Raw genomic sequence first — 10,000 nt, 5'->3', positions numbered from 1 at the left:
ACAACCCTGGACCCTGAGCAACCTAGCTTCACATTTTGGTTACACAGGAAATAAACTTCACTAGGCTTAGTTTATCTAGGCAGGGTTTGAAAGTTATTTTTTTTTATGATTATAATTATATAAAAAAAGATATCAATGCATGAGCTATATATCAACAAATGAATAGTAGGATCTGGGCAAAGAACACTATGGTTTGACTCCCCTATTCCTCAGAGCGTGTTCCAAGGCCTGGCACAAAGGGTGATAATACATAGTTTGAATCTGTTTACAGAACCAGGGAAGGCTAGTGGAAGGTTAATTTGACTCCTGGGAACTGAAGTGATGTCATTTTGCTTGGCTTTTTTATCATGATTGATAGCCATGCATTTTTTTATACCAGTATATGTCAAGTTCCTGGGTGTACCTCATTTCTGTGATAAATAGATGAAAACTGGGATTTTATTCATTGGTATATTTGTTACTATCATAATCATTACCTGATAACTTGGCATTATGGATTGTGAAAAGTAAGGAACCAGTCATGATTAGTTTTCCTCAACTTGTCTTTATTATTTCATATTCTAATGCCCTTGACAACAACTGAGGAAAAAAATACTATCCGTTTAAACCAGTTTTGCAACAGTGCAAGATGTCCCGGAAACCTTTCCTTTAACCCACTCACGCCGGATGATGTGCTGACACGTTTCGTGGTTTTCGCGTCCGACGCCGCCGACTAGATATCTGGCCAAGGCGGGCGCTCGGGGTGAGCGAGCGGGCAGCCCAGGCTCGCGGCCCGTGCGCCTGAGAATCTCGAAGCGTTCGGATGATGCATTCGAAAACCTCGGTATAGCGACCGTGCAAAGCCGGAATGGCCCCGGCGTGAATGGGTTAACTGAGAAATGCCCTTCAACATTTTCTGTACTATATTTTCCATGTATTGAGTATCTAAAATGTTTTTTAGATATTTTAAAATCATCACTATTGTTATCAGGTACTGTCAGAAAAAAAAATTAGGGCCTCTGCTATGGTTGCAAATTGCCTCAAAATACAATCCTAATATAAAGGTTTCTGTTGGATATCACAGCACATCAGCCTTTGATGGTTGTTTAATCTCCCAAATGTGGGTTCTGTGAATGACCAACTATTAACCCGATACCGCCGGCCGCAGACGGTGTTTATGTAATATGCATAGCGCCGGGTGCCGGCATGCAGCGTCAATTGTATAATTGATTTAGGCCTATGCGTTCAAGAGCCCTGGCATTGCAGCCATGCAAAGACGGAACAGTGCAGGCGGGAAGGGGTTAATAATACAGAATTAAATCTGTTTAATCTAAATTTTCAGTTTTTTTTCAGGTAGCTTTTCTCTCCAAAGTGTGATGACGAATACTACTGACAGGTAAATATAGTTAAGCTTGTCTCATAAATATTTTCTTTACCAATTTCAGAAGGGGATATATATGTTTGATTGGTGCCCAAGATGGGCACTAGTGCCATCTGTGTGGAACCCCTGATGGGTTTTATAAGTGAAGAGAAGGGGAGGGGCATATTGCAGAGCTGCACATTGTCTGGATCATTACTCTTCTCATTCTCCCTGCACATCCTGTATTGGAGGTCGAAATCTTGCTTGTGTGGCATTGCTCTATGAAGATAATTTGATAAAGACTGGATATGCACCCATCAAGGCTTTCTTTCCTGCTGGGAGCTGGTCTTACATTTGGGACTTTAAACTAACCTACTTTGGTGAATAATTGGCAATCTAATAATTTTAAGTGCAATTCATGTTGTCAGTCACTGGATAATTGTTACTCAGAGTAATAGAGAAACATGGCCGTCCACACTCTCCCCTAACATCAACTATACCATGATGGCTGTCAACACATACGTCAGGCCAAAAACTTGTGTGTCATGCATGTCATGTCACCCGTCCACAAAAGGTTAAATACCAAACCCTCATTTTCTCTCATGCTCACATTCAGTTTGTAATTTTTTTTAAATGTGATGTCTCGTTACACTTCAAAAGATCATTGGCCAACTTGCTTTATTTGTGCATTTTTTTTGCATAAGAGTAAGAAATATGTCGGAAAAATGTTTTTAATTTATGTTAAAAATACAAGCTAGTTATTCCTTCAGTTGCGTAACTAATTAGTGCTAATTTGATAATATATCATACTCGTATTTTATACCGTAACTCTAGAAAATAGGAAAAACATGTTAAGAAGCCAAGCCCAGGCCAAATAATTTAAGACGTGGCTCATCTCTAGAGGGTTAGGAGCAGGAAGGTACCCTGGTAAACATCTTCAAATTTATGATAACTGCCCTCCCCCCTCCAAAACTCAAGAAATGATACAGCAATTTAGGGTATTTATATCCAAAAATGAGTGCAGATTTGTTACATCGATTCCTTACATTCTGAGTGTATCAATCTTGAAAAACATGTCATAAATAAATTTTGATATTTAAAATTTTGCAAGATAGAAAGTAGAAAAAAAGAATTAATGAGTTTTAGCTAATTTTCATTAACCCATTCACGCCGGTTGACGTGATAGCACGTATTGTGGTTTTCGCGTCAGACGCCCTGGACGAGCTATGAGGGGAAGCCGCGCGCTCGGGAAGAGCGAGCGGGCAACCCAGGCTCGCGGCTTGTGCGCCTGAGAATCTCGAGGCGTTAGGCTTATGCGTTCGAGAACCCCGGTATTGCGACAGCGCAAAGCCGGAACGGCCCCGGCGTGAATGGGTTAACATACTGTAAACTTTGAGCAGAATTTCAAGATTTTGTGTAGTGGAACACACTGTACTCTAAATAATACTTTTATGACCATATTTGCTTCAATCCAATTTTTTATTCCACTTATTAAAGTAATATGTATTCATAAGTCATTTAATAAGACTGAAATAATGTATTACCATTAACAGACTCCTTATTGGTCAAGTTAGTTATATAATTGGAGGAAGGAGGACCTACTGCAATAACTACTTGTAATTGACACCTTACTTATTAATTATCTTACTTGTTTGGAATGTTTTTCAAGATGCATGACCAAATACATGTTTAAATGCTGTTCTTGCATGGATTCTCTAATGCTTTCTAAGGCCTGTCTAGATGGCTGACCTTTCCTTGAGAAACTCTGCTCGGTGACATCAGAAATGGAGAAAATTCAAGGAAAGCTTTACGTGCCCATCCACACGCATGCAAATTATTCTTTGATTAACATATTTCATTATCTTGTATAACATGTACTCAACCGAGTATCGATTATATTGCAATATGAATGATAGAAGTTGAATATGACCTCATTTTTGGATGTTGTAAAAATACTTTCCAGTGATTAGGTTCATTGTCAGGTCATTCATTATTTCAGCTATTATCATCATTAGGATTTTACATGTTTATTTGGTGCTTTAAGAAAGGGAAAAAAAAGGAAAGAACTTTCATCGTCTGAAGTTTATAAAAAAGACCTTTGTTTAACAAATAACAAGAATGATCTTCCATTTATAAAAGAGACTGAAAACTCTGACTTCCAAGAACTAAATAAAAACAAAAATAAGGGGCACTTACAAATAAAGTAAATGCCCTCCCTCATTTGAAGTAAAAGGACTCAATATTTATTTATCAAAGTGGTTTTTGGCCTCTAAATATTTATTAAAAAAAAAAAAAAAAAAAAATTATATTCCAAAGAAAATGACACATTTCATTCAGTATAATGAACGTCGGTTGGAAAACTGCATCCTGATCTCTGAATGATCTCGGTGGCTGCCCAAATGCCGCACTTTATGCACGACTCTACAGACTTCCCCTGGACCAGCTGCGCCAGAAAGCCTATGGGTAGAGGAACACACTTATTATCAAGGAATACATTTTAATTCAATGTAAATGAAGAAATAGAGAATAAATATTGCAACTTAATGGTATCAATGTGGAAATGCCTGTAACTACTTAAACACTCTTATGACATATATCATCATTCAAGTAGTATATGGAGGAGCATAAGATCATTTTTTTTACAAGTATAGCATTAGTCTAAAATCAATATTACTACCAAGCTAATCACCTACCCAAAAAACTAATTAAAACAATTCTTCCCACGTTATTTACACAGCAGAGATGGGTTATTTAACCCATTCCCACCAGATGATGTGAAATCTCTCCCTCAAAACTTTATTTACATTATTACATAAGTATATAATAATGGGAGTTCCATTTGTATAGAGATTTTTATTCCCTTGTGAAAACAATGTAAAGAAATACAAAAACCTATCATCACCACTCTGATTCAGACAGGCGAAAAGTGCCAGGAGAGATCTCACTTGTTATCTAGCCAGTGGGAGTGGCAGTAGGCAAATACAAGCCTCGGCATGAATGGGTAAAATCACCGCAAAGGCTGAGTGACAGCTTGCTAAAGAAGAGTGGCTTTTTATGCACTTCTAATTAGATTTTTACATCATTGTTGAAGTGTATCCACATTCGTGCAGGCCTTATTCACACAAGTGTACAAAATATAAATTTTGCACAAGTTGTACCTTGCCATGCAAATTAACTGCTTGATTTTTAATTAAAGATTTATCTCTCTTGTCAAAAGCTATGATTATCAGCAGGGTGTTCTTGTGCAAATGCAAGGTGCATAACTCTTCCATACCATGTCAAGTGCACTTAAAATGTCAACCACCCTTAAGACATTATCTAACTCATCAAAAAATTATCGTCAGCACAATGTTGACACTCATCCGCAAAGGCTTAACCCTCTCTGGACGGGTGGTACACTACTGTACCGCTCATTCAAAAGCCCAGTGGCCGGGCGGCACAATATTGTGCCAGCCATTTAATTGATTTAGGCCTAAGCGTTCGAAAGCCCCGGCATTGTGACATGCAAGGCTGGAATGCCCCCGTCATGAGTGGGTTAAACACCACCAGTATTTCTCGATCAATTAAATTTTAAACGCAAGTCGTCTTCTACAACCTCAGTCCTTCAGGAGAACTCACCTCCAACGAAAGCATCACCAGCACCATTTGTGTCGATGAGCTTCTCAGTGGGGAGTCTCACCACGGGGAATTGTGTGATCTTGCCGTCTGAAAAAGGATTGAAACATTAGCATCACCTTCTGTTTGCTATCAGGTAAAGAAAAGTCAAAGGAGAGTACAACTGGAATTTCATTCTTATTCCTCTGTAATCTACTATGTGTGCCCTAAGGGATTTTAACCCACACAGGACGGGTGGTACAGCATGTGTACCGCGCATTCAAAAGCCCAGTTGCCGGGCGGCACAGTATTGTGCCGCACAGTATTTATTCAAGCCTTGGTTAATTCAAGAATGAAGTACATCAATCGTAATTCAATAGTTAACAAAGAGGGATATGATCACACTGATGATAGATAAAGTGATGTGTATGTGAGTGGTTATCAACATAGTCATAGGGAGAGAACAGTTACAATCACATAAAACTTGAGTTCAAAATAAAATTTTGGGTTTTCTGACATTCCTCCAAAAGGAAAAATGGAGGAAACAAATTGTTAGAAGAAACGAGAAACTGTATCAAAAATAAAAAATATCAAGAAAAATATGAAGAATACAACTAACCTCTGGCCACAATAATATCTTCAGCTCCTTGTGTGAACACAACAATACGGTCTCTCTTGGAGTTCTTCTTGGGCAGGGCGGCTGCCTTTAGGGCAATGTCTTTTACGTCTGTTGTACCAAATTCGTGGATCTCGGCAAACTTGGCTGCTTCCTGTATATCATTAAAAAAAAAAAAGAGATAATAGAATGGATCTGTCTTATCATAAGTATTCCACAGTTCATAGTAAGGGGAAAATATACTACAGTTCTCAATGTGAATGGGACTTAATACATTCAAAAACTGGTATATGAACTGGAATTTAATATTTTATGGCATAGGTCTAACAAGGTTCCCCTTCTTTAGAATGGTTACCTAAAAGTTATTCTCTTCTTTGAGAGTTTAGAATCCCTCAATTTACATACTAATCAAGATCAAGTGAAAAGAAATTTGGAACAAAAAGAAATTAACCACAAAAACATATATTTGTATGATATAAAATTTAATCACATTCAAAACCTCTAATTAAAATGCGAGTGTTTCCCACCTAAGATGTCCATTACACCATAAAATAACACAGAACAAAAAAAAAGAAAAGAAAAAAAAAAAAAAAACACTACTACTACTACTCACAGTCTCATTTCCGAAAAGAATATCGATGTAGGGGAAAGCCTTCATCATGGGGTCCTTGAAGAACTCGCAGAGGAATGGGGCCGACAGGTTCATGCTGAACACTTTATTGTTCTCGCAGGCATGTTCACCCACCATCAGGATTGACTCGGGTGACACAGTGAGGAAGAAGCCCTTTGGGAGGAAAGGGACGTTATCAGAGAAAGGAACGCGATAGATGATGACGGTCTTCTGGATTGACGAATGATATTTGGAGTGTCTAACTTCTAAAAGACGGCACATTTCAGAGCTTCGTGCATATACAGAATAAGAAAACGTGGAATTTTAGTCTACTTTAATACACAATTATGTTCTAATTTAGTTATTTGTGGTGTATAATCTGGAAACTCTTCTTTGGCTGATTTTTGCAGAATTGTTGAGTACATACATACCAGAAAATGATAATTTCTATATTTCTTCCTTTGAGTAATCAATCAATTCATCCATCTATCTATATCTATCCATTCATCTACATATCTATTCATCATTCTCTCTCTTTTTATCTTTTCATTTTATTTTTTAGATGGTGAGGGAAACTATTTCTTTATGCTTGACAAGTCGGGATCTTTCATTAAAAAAAAAAAAAAAAGAAGCTTACATTCTAATTTCAACTAGGATGGTTAAGCAGAGAGAATCAGAGAGAATGAAAGCAGCATTTTAAAACTTTTTTTTGTTATTGTTGTTAATGATTCTGCTTCTATCATGAAAGAAACTCCAACCAAGTTCAAAAACACCACTAATAAATCATACAAATTCTTTATCAATAAACTCCTTGAACAGACAAAACAAAATCCCAACAAAGAAATGGAGAAAACAAAGAGAAAATACAAATATAATTGTGCCATATATAATAAAACTTATCAGAAAAAAAAGACAAAAAAACTAAAACTCACAGAGATATAGTAGAAGTTGGCCTTCTCAACAAGGGCCTTGTTCTCGGCAATTTCCAGGTGAGACTTGGTAAAGTGATTGGCAGCGGCAAGATTGGCTACAAGCGACCTGCATGTTCCACTCTTTGTCACAATAACAGCACACGTACCTGCAGGGGAGAGGAGAGGAGAGGATTGGGCTCAGGGGAGGTGCAGGTGCAGCATGCTGGCTGGCTGGACCTTGAAGCATTAGAGGCTGATGGACAAGGGAGTGTGGGGGGAGGGGCACACAATGGCAGTGTGAGGCGTGATGCGTGGTGTTGCGTTAGTGGAGGGGGAGCATGGGAGAGGCAGAGGAGGGGAGGGGAGTGGGGGGGGGGGTATCCTGTAGAGGCCTCTACTCTGCCAACAAAGTGGCCAGATGGCTTATTATGTTAATTATGGGGTATATAACTTTGACTTGCCATCAAAGTGGGCACGTTTCTTGCTTTATTTGCCCAAAAAGCGAATTAGGGAGGGGAGGGGGGATTCCCTGGCTCTCCCTTGCTAGTCTCAAAAAGCAAGGAGGAGGATTGAAGGAGGTAGGATAGATAGATAGATAGATAGATAGATAGATAGATAGAGAGAGAGAGGAGACAGAGAGAGAGAGAGAGAGAGAGAGAGAGAGAGAGAGAGAGAGAGAGAGAGAGAGAGAGAGAGAGAGAGAGAGAGAGAGAGAGAGAGAGAGAGAGAGAGAGAGAGAGAGAGAGAGAGAGAGAGAGAGAGAGAGAGAGAGAGAGAGAGATTTGATTTGATTTTGATATGTTTATTCATACTATATACATTGTATACACATGAATAGGCATAGGAACTATGCCTAAATGATTTGTACAGTTCATATTAGTTTCTGAGACATACATTGTTGGTAAAACAGATATTACTGTGACCCTGTCAATCAATAAGCTAGGGCAAAGCTATACATAAGACATAGTAGTGCATGTATATCACTCTAGAGAGGCCTTGCAATTTTATCTATTACAGGCAAAGTCTTTGTGTTTACGTAATATATCTGATAAAATGCCGTCCTCTATAAAGGATGTTGCAATACTGTACAATGTTTTACGTTCAATCCTTTCACGAAATTCTTCAATTAGAGGACATATCATTACATAGTGGTCAAGGGTGTGTGAATAGGGCTGACTGCACAACTTGCATTCAGTCCCCCCAGCATTGTTTGAAACACTATACTCCCAGTAATATTTGTAGCCAAGCCGTAACCTTGCGGTCACTACATCAAGCTGTCTCGTAACTCTGTTTGTACTGCCGTAGATATGCTTTGTCTTGGACATAGCATTATGGTGAATGATTGATCTGCTTGTGTCTTGCTCAGCATTTCTCTCAGTTTCAGCCTGAGTGGAGAGCTTTTTCTTTATGATCTTACGTACATGCTCAGTTGTTACACCAATGTCATACTCAATAGTATCCATATGACTGTATGATCTAGATAGAGCATCAGCCATATCGTGTAACTCTAGATTTATGTGTGATGGTACCCACAATATTTTAGTGGTTACATCCTTCAGAAACAATCTGTTCAACCTATGCCTCGCTGTTGACACGAGTCCTGTGTTATCATTTCTGTATGAGTTTAGAGCATGAAGTGAGGAGAGGGAGTCTGTAATGATGAGAGAGAGAGAGAGAGAGAGAGAGAGAGAGAGAGAGAGAGAGAGAGAGAGAGAGAGAGTGTGATTGAGGGAGTACTTGCTCCTTGTTATGGGTGGGAGGAGGGTAGGCTCATATGCTCATATTATCCTTAATTAATTCAGATGCAAGATGAAGCAATAAGTTTTTTTCCCACTTTCCTGTTAATTGGAAAAGAGGAAAAAGCATTTTTTTTCCAAAAAGTATTTGTCTAAGACTACTAAAAATATACATAAAAATGGAAAAATAACATTGATGAAAGTGAATGCCCTTGTTACAATGCATAGAAAAAAAGACTAATTGAGAAAAAAAATATGTAGGTATGTAATATATACATATATATGCATACATATACATACATACATATATATATATATATATATATATATATATATATATATATATATATATATATATACATAATCAAATATATATAGAGACATATATATACATACACACATGTATACATATACAAACACACACATGTATAGAAAGCAATCATAAGCTTAAGCACCCTTTACTACTCACTAATGAGAGAAAGAAGAAACACAAGGAAGACAAAAGAAGAATTAATATACCTGCAAATTGACAAATTGACAAAGAGACAAGCAACTGCTAAAGCAACAGCTATCGGGCACTTTTCTCACACAAGAAAAGGAAGACAAAGAAGAGTATGAACAATAAGGAATAATAAATAATAAGTAAAGTTTAATAATAATGATAATAATAATAACAGAATTGAGAGAGAGAGAGAGAGAGAGAGAAAATAGATACATTCCATCAAATAGACGGATTTCTATACCTGTGTCATGCTCATCCTGCTTTTGGTAACGAGCCACGACGCCTGCATCCTCCGCTTTCTTCGCCAGCGTCTTGCCGAACTCGTCCTTGCCGATGGATCCCATGAACGTGGCGCACTTGGGCTCTCTCAGGATCCACTGTAGGAGAAGAGGGTGAGAACGGTGAGTGCGAGGGAGAAAGCTTTGAAGGTGGAAATGATGCTTGGTGTGACAGATAAGTTCGAGAGACAAAGATTACAGAAATGAAGAAGGCCGAAAGGAACGAATAGTTTGAAGAAGTCAGAGAGGAGAGGAAGGAAAAGGAAAAGGAGGATGAGGAGGAAGACAGAAAAGGATTGACAGATAAGGATGAGGATGAAGAGGGAAGAGATGGAGAGATGAGGATAAGGAGGAAGAGGTAGAGAGATGAGGATGATGAGGATGAAGGCAAGAAGGAACAGAAGGAGAAGAAAA

The 10,000-nt window shown here is 38.3% G+C and overlaps 1 protein-coding gene across 5 annotated transcripts in view; it reads right to left on the bottom strand.

Moving 5' to 3' along the window:
- Positions 1 to 3,406: 3,406 nt before the first annotated feature.
- The window catches only part of Adk2 (Adenosine kinase 2), a 52,919-nt gene continuing 46,325 nt past the window's right edge, over positions 3,407 to 10,000 (bottom strand). For all 5 annotated transcript variants that reach the window (XM_086552846.1, XM_086552843.1, XM_086552841.1 and 2 more), the window contains 6 exons: positions 9,550 to 9,685; positions 7,092 to 7,237; positions 6,163 to 6,333; positions 5,553 to 5,703; positions 4,958 to 5,044; positions 3,407 to 3,796 (listed from right to left, as the gene is read on the bottom strand). In XM_086552846.1, coding sequence (XP_086408972.1) covers positions 3,669 to 3,796; positions 4,958 to 5,044; positions 5,553 to 5,703; positions 6,163 to 6,333; positions 7,092 to 7,237; positions 9,550 to 9,685 — 819 coding nt within the window. In that variant the 3' untranslated portion in view covers positions 3,407 to 3,668. The remainder of the gene's footprint in view (positions 3,797 to 4,957; positions 5,045 to 5,552; positions 5,704 to 6,162; positions 6,334 to 7,091; positions 7,238 to 9,549; positions 9,686 to 10,000) is intronic.

The sequence above is a fragment of the Penaeus japonicus genome, unplaced genomic scaffold, assembly GCF_977035675.1.
Source record: "Penaeus japonicus unplaced genomic scaffold, GWHDUDI00000001_assembly GWHDUDI00000027, whole genome shotgun sequence".
Classification (NCBI taxonomy): Eukaryota; Metazoa; Arthropoda; class Malacostraca; order Decapoda; family Penaeidae; genus Penaeus; species Penaeus japonicus.
This window is presented reverse-complemented; position numbering and strand designations above follow the sequence as displayed.